Here is a 24738-nt window from a genome sequence, read left to right as displayed (position 1 = left end):
GCACTGATACAGGGCTGATCCCTGCCAGCAAAGGTGCCCTTGGTCTGTCCTATGGCACGTCACTCTGTCCCACAAGATGAGGTCAGTGATCCCATTGACCCTCGTTGGTGGGTCAGCCCCAGGTTGGTGTGTTGGCAGCTGCCATTAAGTGATGCACGTGCCAAGTGTCATAGAATCATTTTAGTTGGAAAAGTCCTTTAAGCTCAAGGAGTCCAAGCCCTCCCCTCCCCCTGCCAAGCCCTCACCACCTCCTCTGTGTGTGTTTTCAGTGGATGGGAGCTGGGCAGCCGGCTGGGGAGGGTTCTGCCAGGCAGAGCGCAGCCCCTCAGCGCTGCCCCCTGCAAACAAAGGGCTCATCTTGTCCTGTTCCAGTGGTGTCTGGTTCAGGGTTGAAATGCTGCTCTGCTCGAGTTCATGCTGTTCTGGTTTAGCAAGGAGCAGCTTTTGGCTTAGTACCAGGGGGAGGGGGTTGCAGTGCAGAGCCGGTAAAGAGTTTGTGGCCTCTCCCCCAGCTCCTGGGCTCACACCCACCCCCAGCCCGGCTGGGCCAATCTGGCGCCTCTGCCAGCACTATTTAGGGGACAGGAATGTGAAGTGCTGGCAGGAGGTGTAAGAGTGACACGAGATGGAGGCGACCACACGGACCCTTCAGCCAGAGAAGGAGGAAGGAAGGAGAAGCAACAGACCAGAGACCCCTCTGCAAGCTGTGGCGAGAATGCAGCTGTGCCCCTGCAACCCCTGCAGAGCCATGGCAGGGCTGAGAGCCACCAGCAGCTCCATGTGAGTGCACCCAGAGGGCAGACACTGTGTGGGGAGGGGCCATGGATGGCACAGGCTGTGCTGGAGCCTGCGGGCCCAGAGCAGCCCCACAGGAGAGGCAGAGAGGAGCTGCAGCCCGGGCAGGGCTGTGTGTGTGTGAGGGACCCCATGGAGGATGGGTGCCACCTCCCCTGAGGAGGGACAAACAGCAGAAGCCATCAACAGACTGACTGAAAGCCCCACTCCCAGCCCCCCTGGGCCGTTCAGGGGGGGACGAGGTAAAAACCCCAGGATCAGGGCACTGAGCCTGGGAAGAAGGGAGGGGTGGGGAGAAGGTGTTCTGAAAGGGCTGGTCGGACTCTTCATTGCTGTACCACTCTGTGATGGTTTATTTTGGTTATGTTTTGGGGGTCTAAGGTTATGTTTTAGTTGATGTTGCATTACATTATTCTCTGTTTCCTTCCCCAAGCCCAGCAGCCTGCTCTGGTTTGTCCTGAACCTTAAGCTGCAATTAAGCTCTCCCTGCCCTTTGGCAATTCTCAGCCTCTTGGGTACTTGAGGCTAATCGTGCTCTTTTGTTCCCTGATGGGCCTAAACCATCAAAAGGAATGTCCCTGGGTTCAGCTGTCAGGTCACCGGTGGCTTCTTGTGCAAAGCCCCTGGGGAAGGTTTAACCTACAGGGTGGGCAGCCTGGGAGAAAGCTCCCCAGTACTCAGGAGCTTTGGGATCACAGCAGTACTGTGGCCTCAGAGGAGTCCCCAGACACGGGATGGCAGTGAGAGAAAGGCAGGGAACCGTGCCAGGTGCCAGCTTTGGGCCAAACCTCCTCTTCTGGCCACGTTTGCTAAAAAAGGCTGAAACAAATGTGGCTTAAGCTTGGTTTCTTCTTGAAATCCGAGCCATTAAGTTGGAGGTGGAGCAGCAGCCTTGGAGTGTCAGGAGAAAGGTGTGAGGTTGGGCAGGATCCCCTTGTGCAGGCTGGATGCTCCTCTGAGAGCTGGTGGTCACCAGAACCCCGGGGAACCCCTTTCCCACTGCTGCATTAAGTGCTGAATGAAAGTCTCTGAGGCATTCATCAAAGGCATTTATTATTTATTTATTACAAAAGAGAAATGGAGAGAAAAAAATAGACCAAAGTGCTTTTTCCTAGAAAAGACAACTCCTTGGAGGCTGGGTGTCCTGGAGCTGGGGGCACCTGGCACTGCAGTCCCTGGCTGCAGGTGGCTGGTCCATAGCAGTTTGCAATCAGAAGGTCAGCGAGGGATCGTTCCACTGATGACTAAAGGACTTCACCACACATCTCCTACAGTTAGAGATGTAAAAAGGGCCAAATCCCTCCAGTGGCTTTAAAATTCAATCCAGAGAAGAAACACAACTCTGGTTTTTGACAGTTTGCCTTAAATTGCCTCGCTCTTCCAGCTCAGCCTTGAATGAAAGACAAATGGCCAGACCCTTGCCTGGCATGAGACTCTGCAGCTCACCAATTTCATGGGAACACCCTGATACGTGGCTTGGACTCAAAAAACCCTCCTGACTTCCATTGTGGTATCTCTTCAGTGTGTAGGTGTGCAAAAGCAGAGGCTGGGGGCTATACCAGAACTTTCAGTTGAACTACAGCAAGCAGTTGAGGTGAGTTTGAGGCTCCTCATTGCTGTATGTGCTCCCTTTTGGCTTAGAGCCTGTGCCTCAGAGGTGGTTCCATGGTGACCCAGGAAGACAGTGCTGAAACACTTGTTGAATTGAATGGCAAAACTAGCAGGTAAGGACCTGCCCCCTGCCAATTTCTCACTGGGAACACAGCAGTGTCTGGGGCAGTGTCCACATCAATGCCTTCTCTGAAGGAGTTTTGCCCTTATGTTTCCTGTATCTTGACAATTCTGTTTTCTACAGAAAACAGATTCTGTTTTCTACCTCAGTTTTGAAATGGATCCAAAATTCTGCCCAGATTTTGAAACAGATACAGTTCTGAGGCCTTCCAGATACAAAACTCCAGCAAACTGGTTTACTTTGGAGCCTCTCCTTTCATAAAGCTCTAACCTGCAGTGCTGTGACATTTGTGCCCTGGGTTGCATTCAGAAGGATCCAGGTATCCATCCCTTCAGTGGAAGGGTTGAAGCTGCAAATGGAAACCTGGAAGGGGCTGCTGCAAGGTTTAGTTTGACTTACTATGAAAATCTGGAGGAAAACTTTATGATCCCTTTAAGTTCTGTCCCATGATTTTTAAGCACTTCCCCTCAACAATGCAGAACCCTTGCCTTGGTTTTGAGCCAGGTACTGGTTTCACCTGACAAACAGATGCCCTGTCAGCAGTTGAGGGAACCAAAGCTGCTGCAGGAGAGCACCTTCCCTGCCTGTCCTGGTGGTGCCTCGTGGTCTTAGCAGATGAACTCATCTATAATAGTCTCTTTTTACAAGCATCTAAGAGGGTTAAAGTTGGCCTTCCACTGACTCTGGCCTCCAGGGCAGTTTAACATTTCCCTTTGTGACAATTTCATATCAGTTATGTGAACATTTGATGTGAGTGAACTCTCAGGTTCACTCCTGTCAGGTGCCTCACTCCGAGCGGCTGCCTGTTCCCCATTCACTCTCCTCAGTGCTGTTCTCCATCTGAAGGCTTTAGCTCAGCTATGCCAAAGCAAATCATTGCCATTCTCCTTTGGATGGAGCTTTTATTCCTTCTGGCAGACTGTAAGGAGCCCACTTCAGAGCTGAATGTTGCTAAAACTACAAAAACAACCTGTACCACAGCAAGAGCCCTTTTGGATCCCTTCCTGGAAGCACATTTTGGTCTGGTTGCTGCTGTTTGTTTAATATTTTGTCTATTTCATTTCTTATATGTGACTGATTAACATCTCTATTTGCCTTTAACATCATGTTTGGTTCTGAAACACCATCACCACCCCAAAAATACTTGCTGTTTTTCCCAGATGTGTCTCATTGCATAGAGACTTTCTGTTATGGGATAAAGCCAAGTCCACCACCAGCAGTACTGCCCATGCCTTGTCTCACTACACTAGACATTAGCTAATCATTGTAAGCAGCAGTAAGGGAGCGTTGCCTGCACATCTGGCATCTGGATAGGTGCAATATGTGTACAACTAACCCTGCAGAGACAAAGAAGGAGGCACTGGAGGTGCTGGGAGAGAGTGGTGTAGCAGCACATATCCCCAACAGCCAGCTCATGGCAGGACTCTCTGAGGGACAGACATAACTAACCCTGCAGAGACAAAGAAGGAGGCACTGGAGGTGCTGGGAGAGAGTGGTGTAGCAGTGCATATCCCCAACAGCCAGCTCACTGCATTACTCTCTGAGGGACAGACATAACTAACCCTGCAGAGACAAAGAAGGAGGCACTGGAGGTGCTGGGAGAGAGTGGTGTAGCAGCACATATCCCCACCAGCCAGCTCATTGCAGGACTCTCTGAGGGAAAGACATAGCTCTGATTCTTTCAACAAACCCCTGGTACTGTTTTGATCTCTGTGAGTGCCACTGCCTTCCCTGCCTGATGTCAGCTGCCCTCGTCTTTGCACAGTGGTGTAAAACTGCTGTGAAATCTTCGGGGTAAAACAAAAGTCAAGTGAGAGTCAAGCCCCAGCCAGATACCAAATCAATGCAAATGCCATCATGTACATGATCTAACTGATCTAGCTAATGCTAAGACTGCTGTGAAACTTCTCTGTTTGTGCCAGATGATATTAACACCCCTCCCCTCTTTTAGCAGGAAGGAGCCCACTTGAGACCAGAATCACGTTCTCCTTGCATCTGCTGCTGCTGCTGCTGCCAAACCACGGATAAGAAGGTATCAAACAGTCCCAAACCACACTATGTGCTCGAGACAATTCCCCTACAGAGTATCCCTGGAAAACCCTTTTCCTTTGAGTTTGCTGCAATGAAGGCACCTGTGAACGCTGTTAAAGATGATGATATTCCAGAGAGGCTGCCAGGAGCACTTAATGTCCCTTTTGAGAGGGAGTCTGTGAGTAAGAGGAAACACACGTGCCAGCTGCTGGCAGAGGGATGAAATGCACAAGGTTTGCATTAAGACAAAAAAGCATTTGTGCTTAGTCCTCTGTAACTGAGTTGTAGCAGCAAAGAGGTTCTTTGGATTTGAAGTAAATGCTGAATAATAAGCCTTTCTCATTTTTGAGCATTACTAGATGCTATAAAACCTAGCAGTTGTCATTACTCAGTGGCTGCCTCCTCACTGTACCTGAAAGTAAAGCACATGAACTGGGAGAGCTCAGAACTGTTCATGACAAAGGAGTCGGCAGCCTGTGAGCACGACCTTGTTCTTTAAAACAAGCCCCCTCTTCTTTTCCAGACCAAGAGCAAACTCTCTTGCTGTTACAATCATTTTCAAGTTTCTGATTCTTGTTTTTAAAACAAACACCATGTGCCAGGTGGGTTGGTGCCAGACACAGTTCCCCAGCTGGGAGCTGGCAGGAGAGCGAAATGCTTTGAGGTGTGGATTCCACAACAGCCTAAACCAACATCAGCATGGCTGTGCTGCTCCCAAAAGCAGAACTGTCAGAGAAGTGCTTCTTTTTGGGAAGAGTGCTGGGAGAGGGAGAGGGTAGAGCATGGAGCAGGAATGAGGGAGATGAGACTGCAACAGCACTGACATAGAATAGCTTAAAATGCCACAGAGCCACAGGCTTTGTAGAGATGCTGCCTGCATGGAGTCTTGCTTCTCTGACAGCAAGAGCAGGGTGGAAACAGATTCACTCCCACCCTGAAAACACTCTCTCCAACCCCCTCCATTTCCCTTCCACACTGTCTGTGTAGCCTTGGGGATTTGAAATCTCCAGAAAAGAAGCCAGGTTCCGCAGGCTTTCCCTGAGGAATGTGCTGTTCAGCTCACCTGAGGCACGTGGGAAGCAGCTGCCCATCTGAATCAGGCTCCTAACCCGGGGCCTCAGTTACCTGCTGCTCCCAGCATGCAGTTTAGCAGAAGCTGAGGGAGCAGCCCCAGGGAGCCGGGTTCAGAGCCCACACCCGAATCCCACGTTGTGTCCCTCCTGACTGAATTAGAGCTTTGACTCCAGGAAGGGTTAAGCTGTGAGCTGTTGTGGTTTAAAAGGCCATGAGAGCTACTCTGCCTGTGAGCTGGTCCTGCCCTGATGGCCAGTGGCACACACAGGCTTCGTATGTGCTGGCAGAGCCACTCTCTGCATCTGAAAGCTTCCAAGACATGGGTGTGATAGAACTAAAGGGTAAGTGAAAACATGTCAGGAAAGCAGAGGGAACATGTCAGAGGTGATCAAGCTGCTGTTGTGCTTCACAGGACCCAGGGGATGCTGGCCACTTGTTGCTCTGGGCCTTGTTGTGGGCAAAGGTGTAAACTCTGCTCTGTTGGAGGAGTCAGTCAGCTTCTCCCACCAGAACTGAAACCATGAGTCAGCCCTGAGGTTTGGCTGCTTTGTCTTTTTAAGCCAGTTTTACCCTCAAAATCAGGTAAATCCAGGAACAGAACAGCACCAGGGAAAGGCTCTGTGTGGATTCTGACACTCGTGAGACACAACAGCATGAGCTGTCCTCTCCAGGGAGCCTGGCAGGCCGAGGGCAGGGGGTTCAGAAAGGAGAGAAGGCACTAGCAGCCTTCAGAAGTGACTGCTCAGTGCTGTGGGCTGGAGCCGAGATGGTATCTGAGCAGCAGTTCCAATCAATGATCCACAGGTGAGCTGCTCAGCAGGGGTCTCCCTTCCTTCCAGCACGGTGTGTTGCTTTTCCCAGGTGCAGGCTCCCTTGTGGTGGGGAAAGAGCAAAGCAGGATGCACTCAGTATGTTATTGTCAGGAAAAAAGTTGGGAATCATTCTCTGAATTTGTGTTTGTCCATATTGCTTGTTCAGTTCCTGAAACTTGCTCCACAGCAGCCACCTTGGGCTCTGTGGAAGATTACGAGTGTCCCTGGTAAAAGGTGGTGAGAAGTGGGAAGAAGGCAGGGCAGGACTTGCCATGGATGTTCCTCATTTGAAGAACAAAGGAAGAAAATGCTATAAAATTGACTTTTCTTTAATTTCCCCTGTGTCTTTGCTTGATGTAATGCCTGAGGGCATGAATGTCTTCAATATAAAACTACACTGCAGCTCTCCAGTGCCACTGAGAAACACTGCCATGGTCTGCTTCCTGGAGACATGCTCCGAAGGAAGGTGTCTTCCCTGCTTTTCTCCTCTCTCCCACCCTCCCCTAGAGCTCTCTGGCTCCTTCCCTGTGGCATTTCAGTCCTGAGACAAGTCAGGCTGAAGGCCTCTCTCACCAGCTTCACAGAAGGTAACGCTGACTTCAGGAAATGGAATGAAATAAGGAACATCAGAGGCCCTTGCTGGCCCGTGCGAGCACGGAACCTCTCCCCTGGGCATTGCCACCTCCATGGAAAGCTGCAGTGCTTTTCAGGACATTCCCAGACCCTGGCAGCAGTCTCATACACTAGCTAAAGCAAGAAAGCCCTTGGCAATGCCACTACCCTCCGGGCTCTAGGAGCAGTCCTCGTTGGAATGGAGGCCCAGGAGCTCCTCAGCCAAGCTGATGAGACCGTTTTCCTCCAGAGCTGCGACGAGCCGCGCTATTGTGGCCTTTGTGCCCTCTGACTCGATGAATTTGCGGAGCAGCTGATAGGCTTGTTCATAGAGTCCCTCCCGGTCGTACTCCAGGGCCAGGCTGTCGATGACAGGGTCACGCAGGGCACGGCAGCTCTTCTGCAGAGAGCGACCCACTTGCTTCCACTTCTTGGACACCAGCTTGGCAAATTTCTGGTGGTCGTCCGGTGTGAGCGTTCTGTTGGCTGAGAAGGGACAGAGGGCACATCAAACAGGTTTTGTGGTTGGTGTGATGTGGTTTGGGCCAGTGTGAGGTTTGCCCAATGTGCTGTGGAGCAGGGACTCTGGTATCCACAACACATTGTTCATCTGCTGTGGAGCTGCTCTGCTGCTCCTCTGGTGTTTTCTCACCACTGGGAGTTTGGAGCACAAATGTGGAAGCTGTGAGGGAAGGGACTGTGCCCTGTGGGCAGGGAGCTGTGTCCACAGCTCGGCTGCTCTGCACATCATCTGCTGTTCTCCAGGGCAGGGCTGGTGTCTGGGTGGCAAACTGGCACATGCTGACACCCTTTCCTGCTCCAGCCAGCGGCCTGGGCCTGCTCAGGCTGCTCCCCTACCAAAATCCTCCTACATCAGAGCACTGGGGCTTGCTCCCCACTGCAAGCTTGGCAATGCTTATTTCCCCCTCTTGTTTTTTTTCTGATGGATATCCTCTTTGTTTGTTTCAGCCTTTCAAATCCAACTGGGCAAGGCCCAGTGCTGAGTCCCCTGGTCCCTACCTAAGCATCCTCAAAATCCTGAAACACTCATTCCGTGCCTGCTTAGCACTGGAGACTCTATACACAGCTTAAGCCCACTCCAAGATGATCTAGCTGATCCCAAGCTAAAATTGCTCTGTGAGACTGAAAGCTCTCTGCAGGGGACAGACCCTGCAAACAGTGGTGTCATGCAGGGAGCCTGGACCTGGTGGAAAGCGGGGCTGGTGGTGCCCAGAGTGACCTTCCCAGACTGAGCTGACCTGTGCTATGAATTGGCCTCAACCAAATGGAGAAAAAGCTACTGTGCATTCTTCCTTTCAGTATTAAGGACTTCTAAAAAATGTGAGGAACCTGGAAGGGACACAGGAGCATCTGGTTCTGTGCCACCTCAGGCCTGATCTGAAGCAGTTTGACAATATGTAAGGACTAGTGTAATTCCTTCCTTTTGGGATGCTGGAATATCCTTGATTTATCTGAGGTAGACCCAAATAAGTCACATTAATCCTCGATCTTGGGCTTTGAGATGAAGAAAAACAAGGGATCTCTTCACAGAATCCCAGCATGGTGGGGGCTGGAAGGGCCCTGCAGAGCTGCTGCAGCCCCAGCCCCTGCTCCAGCAGCTTCCCCTGGCTCAGGGGGCACAGCAACGTGTCCAGCTGGGGTTGGAAACCTCCTGAGAAGGAGCCTCCACACCCTCCCTGGGCAGCCTGGGCCAGGGCTCCCTCCCCTCAGCACCAAAGGACTTGCTCCTCCTGGGCCAGGGGAACTGTTTGTGTTGCAGCCTGTGCCCATCACCCCTTGTCCTGTCCCTGGGCACCACAGAGCAAAGCCCATCCCCATCCTCCTGACAGCCACCCTTGAGGCATTTCTCAGCATTGCTGAGGTGCCCCTGAGCTCAGGCTTCTCTTCCCCAGGCTCAACAGCCCCAGGGCTGCAGCCTTTCCTCCTCACACACATGTTCCAGCCCCTCATGGTCAGTTGTAGCTACTCACCGAACTGTTGTCCTTGAAAGATGAAGGTGACTTGTGGGGAAAGGGAGCTGCCTTGAGAAGGACAAGGTAGAGATGGGGAGTCGAGAGACGTGCAGTCATTTACAGGTATACTGTTGCTGGTGCTCTGGTGAATCATGAGGCCCTTGAGACGTTCCTCCAGCTCAGTGATCTCCTCGTCCCGCAGGCGGTCGGGCTGTAACACAAACAGCAGCAGCAGTTTGTGTCAGGCTCAGCACCCTGCAGAGCTGGGGATGCTTAGCTGGAATGTGTAGCTTAAGATGAAGGTATCAAGAGAGGAGCAATGAGATAGTTATAGCTCAAACTGACCAAATGAGAGAGTCTAGTGGAGTTGTGGCTGTAACTGTGTGAATTTGAACTCATGGTGTGATATGAAATAGGCAATCTCCCTGTCCTGGGTTTCTCATGAGCAGCAGTGAGTGTTTTACAAGTTGCACAAAACTGCTACTGGTCCATGTTTATGTCCAGCACAGGCAGTGTGGCTTCTCTGACCTACTCCACACCAGTGTCAGTCCCACAGAATAAGGTGACCTGATTCAACAGCTCATGGCCACCAAAGTAGGCAGCTGCTGCTACCTCCTTTCTCTCTCTCAGCCCCTCCATTACTTATGTGTCACTGTTCCCAGATCCTCCCCAGTCAGCCAAAGCATGTGGAACAGTCAAACCTGGTGAGTGCTTGGACTCAGCCTGGTGTTTAGCTCATGTCAGTTTTGGGGAACTGAGAACAAGCCCATCTTTTCTGTCCCGTCAGCTAGTTCAGCAGAGGGAGGGAGCAGCAAGCAGAAGTTGACAGGGTGTGGGATATCACATATTGTTTGGTCTGGTGCTGAAAGGTTTGCATATCAGCCTCTGTGCTTGCACAAGTGACCTGGCAAAAGGTGCTCTTGTACTTAATGTCTCTGAGTAGATGGTGACTACCTATTTCTCAGGACCATCTAGAGGGAACCAGAGTTAAAAGGTATCACTAGTTCTAGGTGGTAAAAAGAGGAGAGGAGCTAGGCAATGAGTTTAATCACATCAACTGCCTTTGTTTTGTGGTGAGATGACAAGATCTCCCTGTTCTTGCTGGCAGGATTAGAATGCCAGTGCCAAAGTGTGACATGAGCTCGACATTAGATACTGCCTCTGAGATGCTTTGCCTTCAGAAGGGCAGCCTGATCTGGCCAGCAGCAGGTGATGCCTGTCCCTACTCTGTCACAAGCTGTTGGTATCCTGTGCAGTGTTTGTGCATTTCTAGGTGCAGTTCCCATTGCTGCTCCCAGAGGAGGTGTGTGAGGCAGGGGAGGAAGGTGCTGAGCAGAGATCACCCCATGCAGGACCGCTGTCCTCTCTGCCTGAGGCACACTTGCTTCTGTTCTCAACTGCACCTTCTATAATTCCTCACCGTAAGTGGTGGTAACAGCAGAAACCACAGGGGCTCAGCAGAATCTCTGTAGGCTGCTTTAAGTGCACAGCTCTTTTCTGGGGAAGGGCAGAGCCATTTCCTCATTATACGGGTGAGAACGGGAGGATGGAGAAGTCCCCAACCCAACACGCCGCAGCAGAGTAAGGTTTGCACCCACCTCCTGGCTCCTGTCTGCTGCCTCCCCTCCCTCCCTCTCTCCCCTGTTCACCTTTTCCCTGTAGATGTACTCCAGGCAGCGATCCTCATCCTTCAGCATGCTGTCCAGGTGCTCGTTGCCAGCCTTCAGCTCCATCTCCAGAGGCACGGCGGTGATGGCCAGGGAGAGCTGGAGGTGGTTCTGGAGGGCCTCCCGGAGGGCTCCTTCGCGGTAGCTGCGCAGGAAGTGGCGGCAGTTCTCCTGTTTGCAGAACTTGAGCTGCACTATCAGGTGTGGGTGGCTGCAGTGCACTTTGAGCATGTCCACGCCGTTCACACTGCCCGTGGAGTCTGTGAGAAGTGAGCACAGTCACTGCCCGTGAGACACACAACCCCAGACCCACTCCCATCCACCACCAAGCCTGCAATGGAGCAGCTTTTGAATCCTCTCTGGGATAAAAGTCCTCTGGGATGAAGAACCTGCTTGTAAAACCAAGAGGAAAGGATTAAGTGTTCGCTGCCCTGCTACCATCCATCCCCATGATGCATGGTGCCCACACAAAGCCCTACATACCACACCCCAGGTCATTACTAAACAGCGTTTCTTATGGGAGGTTTTAAGTTTGAGATTCTGTTTCCAGGACAGCAAAGGTTACACTGAGCTGGTAGCACAAGGAGGTTTTACAGATGAAAGGGCATAGTTCAGCTCACTACTCAGTCAGCCTTCAGTCCTTGTAACTGGAGTTTTATGCAGTGATGAAGGTCCTGAAAAGAGACTCAGCGTTTCTCCTCCTATGCCTAAAGGTAACTTCTGTCTGTCTCAGAACCTTCAACATGTCTCACAAATGGCGAGTGACAGATCCAGCCACAGGAATCAGGCTGCTTGAGATGGGCCCTAAGTTCTTTTGCACAGAAAATGAATTCATAAGAAAATGGCAAGCCAGGAGAAGCCAGGGATGTACCCTTGAACAGGAGTGCACAAGGAGCACGAGTGACGTGGACAACAGAAATTGTCCCGGCCTTCATTCTTCCTTCTCTCGGCAGAACTTAATTCTAGTTAGCTGTGCACATTGACCTTGTCTCCACAGGGATTTTATACACTGATGGTGACAGTGCAGAGTATGTGTTTTTCTCTTCTTTTGCAGCAGGGGCCTGTGGAAGGCTCTCTGTGCTGCTTCCAGACCCGAAATCACCTCTTGGCCTGTCGCACACATGGGGCTGTCGGGAGGGACCTGCTTGGACTGGCACTGCATCAGGTATCTCTAAACCACACATCATGGCATTATTTAGACATGCTTGAAGGACAATCCCAAGGCAAAGCAGACTTGTGTGCTTCAAATTAGGCAGGACAAGTAATCTGGCATTTCAAAATATGTGCCGAGTCCTGATTGCATCAGGAAGTCCAGTTTGGACCAGATGTGTAACTGGGACGTGGAGCTAGGCACCTAGGAGAGGCATTTTAATTCACTGTGGCTGACCAGAAATGGGTTTTTTTTTAATCCCTTCATGCTTTGTTTTTCATGAGTGCAGGTTAAACAACAGCCTCTGTAACAGGGGAGGGAAAAGCAGCTGCACAGACATAGAAACCTTTATGAATGGTGTACAAGACAGCTGTAACGTTACCTCAAAAGAGAGGGCTCAGCCTGCATTTCTCTGTGGAACCTCTCAGCTTCAGAATTCAGGTCCTTTTTAAGTCTGAATAAGCATGGCAGAATTCAGCATTTCTGTGAGCTTTGCTTTAAATGTGTGAGCAGATCCACGTTCCAGTGACACAAAGCAGCCACAAATCGAGCAGAAGTGGATGGATCAGGCTTCCTGCTGCAAGACGAGCAGGCCTGGATTGGATGAGCTGGCAGACTTGGCCAGACTTGTGATTGCCAGAGGAAATGATACAATATTTACACAAGCCCAATTAAACAATACAGGCTCAGCTGTGTGAGAGGTAAAGGACATGATGAGAGGCACTCTAGGTAAGCACCATAAACTCTTCCAATGAGTATTATTCTGCAGTGGGTTTGGTGCAAAGCTGGGCAGAGAAACAGTTTTATGGCCACTGCACAGCTCACATCTCTTTTTCGATGTAAATAATGTCACATACAGTTGAAGCAAAAGTAATTGTGCCTGTTTACATCAGAAAAATGCCAGAAAAGAACTTGTACTGGCTATCACTAAGAATCAGCTTCTCAAAGCAGATTTCGTGTTTGGTATAAGGACAGAAACTCAATCTTCTTTCATAGCAACTGCAATCTCTCCCCCTCTGACATAAATGGGTTTAGACAAACACTCATAAAGTAGGATAACTCATAGGATAGTTAAGTTGGAAGGAAGCCCAGGAAGTCTCTAGCCAAACCTCCCATGCAAAGCAGGGTCAGCTCTGAGGTCAGACCAAGCTGCTCAGGGCTTTAGCCCATCCTGTTTTGGAACCCCCTGAAGGATGGAGAATGCACAGTGGCTCTGGGTAACTGCCTGACTGCCCTCATGGGGAAAATGTTTGTCTTTATATCCATTGTCTACCTCTTTTGTTTCAATTTGTGCCTCTTGCCTCTCATTCCCTATGCACCACTGTGAAGAACGTGGCTCCATCTCCCCATCCCCGTAGGTATCAGCAGGCTGCTGGTAGGTGCCTCAAAGCTGCCTCTTCCTGAAGATGAACAAGTCCAACTCCCTCAGCCTCTCCTGACAGGACAAACGCTCCGACTCCAACCATCTTGGCGGACCTCCGCTGACCCTGCTCTACTTCGCTGTCTTTCCTAAATGCAGTGAGCTTCCTTACCCATGAGTGTGAGATCAAGGAAAGGCAGGGCATTGCATGGAGATGTGCCAGCATGCCAAGGTGTCAGAGAGGATGGGTACCTGCCAGTGCCAGCTTCAGCGCCCTGAACACGCTGGGTTTCTTCTGGGAGTTCTCGTAGAGCGACGGCAGAGCGATGGCCTTGCACGTGGACTGCAGGAAGAGGTAAGCGCTGCCGACCCAAGGAGCACAGCTGCCTGCCATCTTCAGCACCCTACAAAATCACCCAGGTGAGCTGAGGCACCGCAGGCAAAACAGCCCCGTGCCGGGCAAGTCCTTACAGCAAACGCTAAGCACAAACGTGACAGGATCATGGGGATTTCCCCCCACTTCCTAGAGGAGGTGGTTCAAGCAGGAATAACCTTTGAGTTTACTGTGAAGCTCAGCACACAGCACATGGTATCCCAAAGACTCAGCAGCTCTCAAAGCTCTGCTTTCATTTTCCACTCAAGTCGGTTCATTTTACAGCTCAAAGAGCCAAGAGTTTAGTCCTCATGCCTCTGCCCAGCCAAGCTGGCATAGTCTAAAGACACACAGTTGGGGTGCTCCAGAGAGTGCCTTGGTTCTGGCACATTCACACAGACTGAAGCACAGAATCATAGAATGCTGGGGCTGGCAGGGCCCTGCAGAGCTGCTGCAGTCCCAGCCCCTGCTCAAGCAGCTTCCCCTGGCTCAGGGGGCACAGCAACGTGTCCAGCTGGGGTTGGAAACCTCCTGAGAAGGAGCCTCCACACCCTCCCTGGGCAGCCTGGGCCAGGGCTCCTTCACCTCACCAACAAACAAGTTTTTCCTCTTGTTCCAGCTTATGGCCATTACCCCCTGTCCTGACACTGGGCACCACAGAAAAAAGACCATCCCCATCCTCCCGATTAGGTGCTTTGCCTGAGGTCCCAGTCCCCTGATTGTTCTCACTATGGAACACATTACAGAGCCCAGGGCTCACGTAGCAGGACACTCAGGACTATCCCTCTGCTTTATGTACTACCTCATTCATTCATTCCTCTCCCACCTTTTGCCTCTTGCAGCAATGCCCCTGGAAGGCAGCACATTCCCCTCTGGCTTCTCACCACGCCTGCTCCTCGCTGGCCGCTTACACCATCCACAGCTGCTCCCAGCTCTGCTCCTGAGGTGCTCCTGAACCCAAACACCTTCCAGGCCACAGATGCTCAGAAAGGAAAAGCTGTGCTAGACTGGGCTGAGGCTGTGGTAGTTGGAGGGTGCCCGACAGCCCAGGAGATGGGCACGGCCACCTCTCCTTCCTGGTGCGTATACAAACCAAGTGAGTCTTTGAGATGGTCACCACAAGCCCCCCAAAAACAGTCCCTCAGAGCCAGCCCTTCCATCACATCATAGTGACAAGTGATTTGGGGCTTTTGGCTCAGGCCTAGCCCTGCTCCTTCTCTGACTGCCGGTTTGTGCCTCTGTCATACCAATCAGCTGCTTCCACACCGGCATCCTTTCCTTCCTGCTGTCTGCCCCGTTGCTCAACCACAACAGCCTTCCTTCAGCTGCCAAGCACTGTCCTGACAGTGTAACTGCTGCCCATGACACTGTTCCTCTCTTCAGATATCCTCTTCAGATATCCAGATTCTGAGTATGAAGGTCTTTTGTCACCAGGGGCTGCCAGACCGAGCAGGATGACCTCCCAGGGACAACTTATCCTCCAGCTGGTAGCTGGGGCTGGGCACAGATTCGATCCCTTGCAGCATGTCCAACGTTGGAACATGTGACCCACTCTGCTTCCTTACTATTGAACCGTGCCCAGCATGGCACTTGCTCAGAAGATACAGGAAATAGCCAACAAGTCATACAATTCATACCGAGCCTGGAGTTCAGGGAGTGCCTGAGGCATGCAGGAGCAAATGTTTCCAGGCCATGGGCTCCCACATCATACAGGCCTGTTAGAAAAGCACCTCATAAAGGAAGAGGAGGATGCGCTGCTGCAGTCCAGGTCTGGTCTGAGCCTCCAAACACCATGAAGTCTGGGATGTGGGCACCCATCTCCTAGTGTCTCACCGAAGCAAGGTAACAGAAATCTAAGTACCATCTCAGAAATGGGGAATATATAAAAGGTTTAACCCATTTCAAAGATTTAACCCCCAGAACCATTAATCTTTAGCAGTGCAAATGCCTGAGAGCCTCCGAGCAGCCCCCAGGCACATGAGGAGCCTGTCTGACTGCTGCAGCGTGGGCTCGCTGCCCCAGTGCCCCTTCCCCACACGAGTACAGCTGTTGCTCCTCAGCAGCCCCCTGCTTCGGCTCAGCAACGCTGGGCAGCCTGGAAGTTGGCTGTGAGAGCTGGGGTAAGGAGCCGTTTGCTGTTGTGGCTCTGCAGCCTGGTGCCCTGGGTGCGTTCTGCGCCCCGAGCGGGATCTGAGCAGCAGCACTCGGATCCTTGTGGGCTGCTTTAGAGAAGCCAGCCCCGGGCAACAAGTAACGTCCGTGATCATCCTTTATTGCCTTTTGCGACGACCTGAGGCCCGCGTCACGCGGCTGCTGCTGGATTCCCGTCACAGGGACGGAGACGGCTTGAAGCAAAGAAGCGCTGTGGCACCGCGCCCGGGGCAGCCAGCAGCCCTGGGCACCGCCGGGCCCTGCCCCCGTGCTGGCACTGCGCTGTCCCTGCTGCCGCTGCCCGGCGAAAGGCCGGGGCCCGCTGCGCCTCCCGCTGAGCGCCGCGTCCCGTCAGCCGGCGGGACGGCACCGGGGGAACCGAGCGGCGTCCCCCGGCCCAGCCCGGCCCGCGCGGCCCTGAGGGCCCGGCCTCTCAGCCCCCTCCCCGCCCCCGCCCCGCCCCGCAGCGCCGTCGCCCCGCAGCCCCCTCCCCGCCGCCCCCCGGCAGCCCGGCCGGGCCCCTCCGGCCGCCCGTACCTTCAGCCCCCACCGGCCTCGGCGCCGCCACTTCCGCCTCTGCGCGTCGCGCCCGGCGCCCCGCGGCTCGGCCGAGCCCGGAAAGACGGGACGAGCCCGGCGCCGTGGGAAGGCAAGCGGCGTCCCCCGGGCCCAGCGGCTTCCGAGGCGCCAGCCCCGCGAGCGGGGCAACGGAACGGGGCGGCTTGCTGAGCGGGACGAGGGGCCCCTCCGAGGCGCCGCGGCCCCGGCGGCTCCGGCAGCAGCCGAGTGCCCGGCCGGCCTGGGCCGCCTGGTCACCCGTGTGCGTGGGGAGACAGAGCATGGTCAGCAGCGGCTCTGTTCGGGGAGCTGAGGAGAGCGGGTGCGAGGCCCTGGTCCGCCCGGGGCAGGGGAGAGCGGGGTGCTCGCTGCCCCTGGGTGGCTGCGGCCATCGGCACCTCGAGGCCAGCACTCCTCAGCTTTCCCCCTGGACGCTGCGAACAGGGTGGAATGGGGGAAAATGAGGCTTATTTGTAATTAGTAATTACCGAGCGGCAGAGGGAGTTCGGCTCTTGCTGAACCCTCCCTTCCCTGGAGCTCACCTTGAAAAGGTGCCTTAGGATAGCGTGAGCAGTGCAGTGACTGCAGCATCTGTAACAGCAGCCAGGGGTGCCTGTTTGCTCAGGAGAGCAGCGGGGTTAATGATGTGCAATTTCCTTCTCCAGGCAGATCCCACAGACTTGACAGGAAGAAAGTTCCCAAAAGAAAGGAGCAGGGAGTCTGTCACCGTTCATGAGAGCAGCGCTGATGGAGAGGACCTCTGAGACTCAGGAAAAGCAGAGCAGCGTGATACTGAGCACGGCGAGCAGGTAGGGACACCTGGGCTGGTCCTCGTGTCTCCTGAGGGGTCAGTGTAAGCTGCTGGGTATTCTGGTTTAGTCCTTCCTGCGGTGGTACCAGCGCCCACCCCTCTCTGAGCCAACCATGCTCCTCTGACAGATGGAATGGACAGGTAGAGATATTAAAGCATCTTTTCCCAAGTCCATGGTTGGTCTGTAGCAAAGCAAGGAGATGGATTTTAGTCTCTGTTGCTCAATCCCAGGAAGCAGTCTCCTGCTCAGGCTGTGTTTGTCTTGTGGAGATGTCCCCCTGCCACTGGAGGGGGAACAGCAGAACAGCTCCCTTGTTTGTCCCCAGCTGCCAAGATGCTGGGTTGGGCCTGGGGCCAGATTTTGGGCCCGGGGCCAGATTTTGGGCCCACGTGCTATCTGCTATCCCTCTGGCTTGGCGGTTGATTTGTGCAAACTGTCTGGGTGACTGAACTTCAAACAAAGGTGGAAAGCATCATAAAGGAGTTTTTTACAATAGATGTATATGTTAAAAGTACATTTAATACAACAGTATTTTAACAATATAAACTAGTATTTAACTAGTGTTTAACAACTTTTGTTTTTTCTTTTGCCAAAAGAAAAGCATCATTTAAATAAATCCCTGAAGGGGCTAATCTGGGCTGTTAATCTGAGCTCCTGGGTGCTCTGGGTCAGGCCCCTGCAGGGTCAGCAGGCCTGGTGGGCTAGTGCATCTGGAAACCAGGCGTTTACTAGGTGACAGTTGGAGAAGCAACTTGTGAGCTGATGCAGTTAAGGGCTAAGGGGGTTAAATGCACCCATATACCCCAGCCTTCCATCCAAGAAACAAGCCACTCAGAGCCAGATGGGAACTGTCTCCCACCCATGTCCTGTAAACTTTTTCTCCTTGAAGTTAATCTGTTGGGGGTAAAAAAGGAAAGACACTCTTTTGGCTGAGACTTGAGTTTCTCTTCTGCTAGTGCTTGCTGAGTGTGTGCTTTCAGGCACTCGAGAAGCACTTGGAGCTTCACCCCGCTCATAGAACCATAGAATGGTGGGGTGGGAAGGGTCCTGCAGAGCTGCTGCAGCCCCAGCCCCTGCTCCAGCAGCTTCCCCTGGCTCAGGGGGCACAGCAACGTGTCCAGCTGGGGTTGGAAACCTCCTGAGAAGGAGCCTCCACACCCTCCCTGGGCAGCCTGGGCCAGGGCTCCCTCACCTCAGCACCAAAGCACTTGCTCCTCCTGGGCCAGTGGCACTTGTGCTCCAGCCTGTGCCCGTTCCCCCTTGTCCTGTCCCTGGGCACCACAGAGCAAAGCCCATCCTCATCCTCCTGACACCCACCCTTGAGGCATTTCTCAGCATTGCTGAGGTGCCCCTGAGCTCAGGCTTCTCTTCCCCAGGCTCAACAGCCCCAGGGCTGCAGCCTTTCCTCCTCACACACATGTTCCAGCCCCTCAGCACCTTGCTGGCCCTGCCCTGGCCTCTCTCCAGAAGTCTCTTTGTTGTTTCCTACTTGGGCAGTAAAGTACCAGTGAAGGGGGAGACTGGCTCAGCTGGGGGTTCTGCTGGCACAAGATTTGAGTGTCAGTGTTTGTCAGTGTGTCTGCTTGGGGAATGCAGGGCTGGCGTGGGACGGGCTTCCCTCGGGCCTGGCAGCTGCCGGCGGCTGCGTGGAAGGGTCGGGGGAAGGGGATGGTCGTAACTCGGCAGGGGGAGGGAGGGATGGCTGCTGAAGGAGGACAAGGACATGGCTATTAATCTGTGCTCTCCCATAAGGGCAGGGCAGCACCCTGACTTCTGCCTAGGTGGCCTGGATGGCCTCTGTGGGCTGTTATTTTCAGCATGTCCTCCTCGACTCCTCCCTCCGGGGCACAGCCAGGGCTGGGAGCGGCAGGCGAGGAGTGCTGGGGAGATGGACTCTGCTCTACAGTAGAATGTACCTTGACAGAGGTACACTGTTCCCCTTCCCAGCCTGCCTGGCAGGAGGGCCGTGGCCATGGGCTTCCTTGTGCAGGGCAAGAAGCGACCAGGCCAGGGCACATCAGGCCTCTCAACCCAGCGCAGCACTGCCTGTTCCTCTCGGGTCTGCCAGCCACTCACTCCCTCCCAGACAATTTCAGCCTGGCTTCCTTGGGGCCTGCAGTACTGAGAGCTGGCAAAGCTTGGCCCAGCAGCACCCTTCTCTCCCTTCCTCCCCTGGTTAATAAATCCTCGATGGCTCAGGAGAGCCGGTTGGAACCTGCTGTCCTAGCCAGGGCAGACACCCGAGGTGGACCCAGGCCAACCCACAGCCTTCACAGACCATGAACTGTGCTCCTCTCTGACTCAAAACCATTCAGTTACTTAAGTTAACACTAATCACTTTGTTTTTCTGCCTGCCTTCCTGCTCTCGGGCTGTGTTCTTAAGCTTTTCCAAACAATTACCATGGCTAGAAATGCACTGTTACTTTCTGAGAGAATCGAGGTGCTGTTTACACAGCCCCAAAGGTTTGGGCTTTAAGGGAAAATGTCACCATGAAAACGAAAGGAGCTGAATGTGTAAGATCTCAGGCAAAGAGCACTTCAACATTTTGGCAAACATGTATTAGAGACAGCAGTAAAAACAGGTAAAAGTAGAAAAACAGGGTCCAAGCTGTTAAGGTGATTGTCAGAGAAAACAGCAAAAGCTGGCGAGTTCCCAGGAAGGAAGCAGGACTGTGTCACTTGGCTCTTGTAGCTCAGCGGTGGGTGTGAAGGGGGTTGTCGCTGATATGATGGTAGATAAGATGCTGCCACAGCTGCTGCCACCTCACACTCCAACTCCTGTCACTCTCCAAAGCAGCACACTCTAGAAAAAAACATCTGAATTCTTTCATTTTTCTTGTGTTCTCCCAAAGAGAGACTCTCCTGCATCACAGTGACCAAAACACGGCTGCGTGTCAGGAGCAGTGACATGTGCAGTTGTGTTCCTCTCTGCATGATGCTTTTGCATCGCTGCTCCTTACTTGCTTTCACTTTTTTCAAATCTTTCCCTACTTAGAGGATATCTAGAAGTGCAGGTTATAAATTAGATGAAATCTGTGATGCTGAGATAACACTGTGACTCCAGGGCCTGGAGCTTCAAAAGCAAGAAGGCAAGTCCAAGAAGTGAGATTGCAAGGCTTGTCTCAGGCTCCTGTGCCAGCCTAGGAAGGGGGATGCCTGCATTTAAAAATCCCTCACAGAATCACAGAATCTCAAGGGCTCACAGGGACCTGCAAAGCTCATCCAGTGCAACCCCCCTGCCAGAGCAGCACCACCTAGAGCAGGGCACACAGGGACTCATCCAGCTGGGGTCAAATGTCCCCAGAGAAGGAGCCTCCACAGCCCATCTGGGCAGCCCCTGCCAGTGCTCCCTCACCTCAACAGGGACGAGGTTTTTCCTTGTGTTTCTTTGGAACCTCTTCTGTTGCAGCTTGTACCCCTTGTCCTATCATTGGCCACCACTGAGAACAGCCTGACTCCAGCCTCCTGACACCCACCCTTTGCATACAAACGTGGAAGAGGTGACCCCTCAGTCTGTCATGCTGCTAGTTGTGCAGGAATCTAGAAGATGGCTAATCCACATTTTGGAGGATGAAAGAGTGAAATGATGACCTGATGCTGTGAACCTCAGCCTTCTTCCTGGGTGTTTATTCTTTTGCATTATAGTTCACATGAAAGGTTAATCAAAACTTTTCCATTTCTAAGCCAGACAGGGGAGACCTTCTCACTCTACAACTACCTGAAAGGCAGCTGTAGCCTGGTGGAGGTCGGTCTGTTCTCCTTAGTGACAAGCAATAGAACAAGAGGAAGCAGCCTTGAGTTGCACCAGGGGAGGTTCAGACTGGATGTGAAGAGGAATTTCTGTGCTGCCAGGGCTGTCAGGCATTGGAAGGGGCTGCCCAGGGAGCTGCTGGAGTCACCTGGAGGGGTTTCAGAACCGGGTGAGTGTTGCACTGAGGTCAATGGGCTGGTGGGTGATAGGGCTGGGACAGAGGCTGCACCCCATGAGCTTAAAGGTCTCTTCCAGCCCAAATGACTCTGTGATTCCGTGTATAAATGCAATTTATGAGCACTGGAGTCACTGTAATAAAACCTTTGCTTCAAACGGTCACGTCTCATCCCAGGCAAGGTCTGCTGTAATGACGCTGCCAGTCTCTACTTTAGGCCTTCTGTTGCACTGCCAGTAAATAATGGGTACGTGGAGCTGTTTTCTGTGCAGAGCTTCTGCTTGCAAAGAGCTTTTCACCCCTACAGTTTGAGAAATCTGTCTCAGCTGTTTGAATACCAGTGCAGCAGTACTAGAAAATTCCCTTGCATTTTTATTACTCAGAGTGCTAAAATCACACTGCAGGAAAAAAGGCCTCTCCCCCCCAAAAAAAAGCTTCGATCTGACACATGTAACTCTTGAAAGTACCACTCAGCTTCTTAGGATTGATTGTCAAAACTGTGCAAAACAATTGGCCAACTGAGTTTTCTCATTTTTGTGTTCAAATTTCAGAATGGGGTGAAAAGAAATGGGTTTGAAAAAAGCCCTGTTGAGCTCCTGTGTGATCCAGTTGCATTGGTTTGGCTCATTAAATAATTCCCAGTGTGTGTCTGTCTCTTTTTTCTGTTTTGTTTTTCTGAGCAGGGACTTTTGAGAATTGATTGCACTTTTAAGAAGCTTCTCCCATTTTTAATCTTGACTGAATTGGCAAAATGCCTGCTCCAGTTCCAGAGCTGTGGAACTACATCCCAGAGGAAATCCTCATCCAGGTGTTCCGTTACCTTTCTCTTCGGGACAGATACACCGTGTTCCAGGTGTGCAGGCAGTGGGCTACGGCTGTTTCCTCCAGCTCTGTTTGGCATTTCACAGAGATCAGGTAAGAGGAGCGAGTTTCTGATGGCTGATCATCTCTGCAGGCATGACTAGATGGTTATGCTTTCAGTACTTGCCAAGTGTTCCACTGTGACGTTACTGCCAGTGGTTCTGATTTCTCTGTGCGACCTTATCTGACATGACCAGCACCTTTTTATGTAATGGAGAAAATGGTGTTAAATGCTGGGCTCCTTTACTTGCTGCTGCCAGTGTGGGTTTGGTGGGAGGCATTGCATTCATGGTAAAGTGCTCTGAAAATGGCAAGAGGCAGTTGCTAACTAGTCAACTTCATCATCACTCTTGTCTGACGGGTCTTTGTGGGAACTGACTCTTCTCACTGCCCGATGGCTCCTTCAGTGCTCGGCCTTACAGGGACTCTCCAGGCATCACGTGAGAAGAAACGTCTGGGGGAATCTGTTGAAGTTTACAGAAACATGAGGAAGGGAGAGTGTCTGCTCTGTGCTTGCTCAGCTCATTGCTCACACTGACTAAGAGTTTGTTTTACCCTTCCAGCTGCGATTCAGAGGATGAGGAAGGCATGCTGCAGAGCCTGCTCCAGTTCCTCAGCAGAATCCAACACCTCAAGATTGTGTTTGACCAGTCCAAAGAGGCCAACCGGAGGAACGTGACACTCGTCTTGGATGCTCTGGTGAAACAGAACCACAAGCTGCAGCAGCTGTGCATCGTGTGCCATGGGGAGAACCCCTATTTCTACTCTGGCCAGGACATCCTCCAGAGCATACGGAACATGTGTGACCCGAAAAACCAGACACGTCTGCAGCACATAGATTTTCGTGGCATGCCCTTCACTCTGGATGGGGAGCTGGTCGAACTCTTGGCTACCACCAACCCTAACTTGCACAGTTTGTTCATCAACAACCGCACCCTGGTATGCAATGTGGCACCAGACACCATCAGGAAGGTTCTCAGAGCGTGTCCCAGGCTTTCAGCCTTGGGGGTTTACTATGCCAGTTTGTCTGATGATGTATTTCAGGAGCTCCTCGAGCCTGGAAGAGCAGCCTTCACCCATTTAGACATCTTCTGTGAGCGCCTGGATAAGTATATACCAGTCATCTCAGAAGAGCTCTGGGCTGCTGTAAGTCAAAAGCATCCTCAGCTCTGTGTAGACCTAGAGTTTGATCATACGGTACCTGCCTGCAAAATACCACTGATCCTCAAACTGAATATCCCTGTGAGCACACTGCAACTTAATACCTATAATTATATGGTAAATCAGATTCGGTTTGTCACCCAGAGCTACAGCAGCACTTTAAAGAAGCTGACACTGCAAACCACGTCCTCAGAGGACTTAAATTCCTCCCTAGTAGATCTGGCTAAGCAATGCAGAAGTCTCTTGGAGATCCACTGCTACTGTGTGGTCAGCCAGGAGGTGGTAGAAGCCTTCCTGACACACTGCCCTGCTCTGAAACAATACACCCTGAAGGTCACCAGGGAACGGCACCCCTGGAGGCCAGTGACGCTTCGGTGACTGCCTCCTGCTCACACCCCGGGGAAGTCCTGGGCATCTGCAAGAAGTCAGGGAAGGAAGATTGAGGGCTGTAAGGAAAATGCTGCAAAACGCCCTCTGCACTCGCTGAGAACATGCTGTTCCACCAGCTCTGGCTGTTACATGAGTCACACACCTGTTCTGCAGACCAAGCATTCACACTCAAATGTTGGCTGTACACAGGAATAGAATTACCCCACCTTTTGGGGGGTTTTGGTCTTTGTGGGGATAAGTGTGGTTTTGTTCTTGATGTGGGATCTGTTTTCTTTATGGGGACAGGTTGTTTTTCTTCTCTGTGGCTTTACAGAGCAGGAATGCTGAGTTTACTCTTTGTGGGTTTTTACCTCAGCAACATCTGATTTTGATTTTGCCTATTTAAAAGAACCTCAAAGTCAAGCATGTTTTGTCAGGAGCTCAGCAACTGCTTAAATAGACAGGTAAGGGGGGTAGCAGCTTCCATGCAGCTGTTTTTCTGCCCCGTGGGGTACTCAGCCACGCAGATTGAGTGAGCTACAGCAATGAACTGTGGGCATCTGATGGAAAATTCACTCTAACCTTGATTATTCCTCCTGTGGCATTTCAGTGGTGGTGAGCTTACTCACTGTCAGGTCACTTCCAGCACAGAGGGGTGTAACAGGAGCTGAATGGTGTTAGAAAATACAAGCAGTAGAAAGAGCACTTAAGGAAAAACATTCACAAGGTAGTAAGAAGAGGCACGTGGCCTGAATATTCCCTCCTCCAGCTTTCTTTTGCTCAGGAATGCACATTTCCAGGTTAGAATTGGAATGCCTTTTGCAAAGACCTTTGGTTTTATTACCCTGTCAGTGTTTCTTAGGAGAATCAAGAGTTTTTGCATCTGATACCTGCATTCACATGCAAGTTGTCTTGCACCTGAGTTAGAATATCTGTGTTCTGGTCTGTTGTACCAAAGGTTTTGGTGAATGTTGAGCAGTTTCTGAGCTGAAATGATCCTGGCATAAAGCTACCCTGCAAGCACCTATTTGGACCTATCTAAAGCATTTATTATAATAATAAAAAGCATATTGTCATCTAGACTCTATTTGCAGCTGGTTTTGTCACCCCTTTTTTCTCCCCCAAGAGCCAAAAATCATTTCTCATGACAAATAACATCAGATCTGTAGGCAAACCAGCTAATAATTTTGACTTCTTAAAGCCTAGCCAAAACCTTGAGACACAAGCCCACTACAGATGTACAACCCCGAGGTCTGGCTAGCCCTTGTTCATCTAGATTCATAGATTCATCTGCTTCATCTAGTTCGATTCTGTGGTAGTA

General features: G+C 51.9%; 2 protein-coding genes across 9 annotated transcripts; one reads left to right on the top strand and one right to left on the bottom strand.

The window, feature by feature from the left end:
* Positions 1-1835: 1835 nt before the first annotated feature.
* On the bottom strand, positions 1836-16305 carry TRADD (TNFRSF1A associated via death domain). Of its 2 annotated transcripts, XM_062007466.1 has the most exons (5): positions 16268-16305; positions 13459-13610; positions 10679-10956; positions 9048-9240; positions 1836-7542 (listed from the first exon to the last, which is right to left on the bottom strand). In XM_062007466.1, the coding sequence occupies exons 2-5, from the start codon at positions 13598-13600 to the stop codon at positions 7235-7237; spliced, it is 921 nt and encodes a 306-aa protein (XP_061863450.1). In that variant the 5' UTR covers positions 13601-13610; positions 16268-16305; the 3' UTR covers positions 1836-7234. The 2 variants fall into 2 exon arrangements, with proteins under 2 accessions (XP_061863450.1, XP_061863451.1); XM_062007467.1 differs by lacking the exons at positions 13459-13610; positions 16268-16305 and adding an exon at positions 12229-12557.
* Positions 15307-24497, top strand: FBXL8 (F-box and leucine rich repeat protein 8). 7 transcript variants are annotated; one of them, XM_062007463.1, is made up of 5 exons: positions 15307-15421; positions 16954-17097; positions 20785-21020; positions 21710-21941; positions 22451-24497. In XM_062007463.1, the coding sequence occupies exons 4-5, from the start codon at positions 21778-21780 to the stop codon at positions 23424-23426; spliced, it is 1140 nt and encodes a 379-aa protein (XP_061863447.1). In that variant the 5' UTR covers positions 15307-15421; positions 16954-17097; positions 20785-21020; positions 21710-21777; the 3' UTR covers positions 23427-24497. The 7 variants fall into 7 exon arrangements, with proteins under 7 accessions (XP_061863447.1, XP_061863446.1, XP_061863445.1 ...); XM_062007462.1 differs by lacking the exon at positions 15307-15421 and adding an exon at positions 16468-16550; XM_062007461.1 differs by lacking the exon at positions 15307-15421 and adding an exon at positions 16511-16572.
* Positions 24498-24738: the final 241 nt, after the last annotated feature.

The sequence above is a fragment of the Colius striatus genome, chromosome 14, assembly GCF_028858725.1.
Source record: "Colius striatus isolate bColStr4 chromosome 14, bColStr4.1.hap1, whole genome shotgun sequence".
NCBI classification, from domain to species: Eukaryota; Metazoa; Chordata; class Aves; order Coliiformes; family Coliidae; genus Colius; species Colius striatus.
This window is presented reverse-complemented; position numbering and strand designations above follow the sequence as displayed.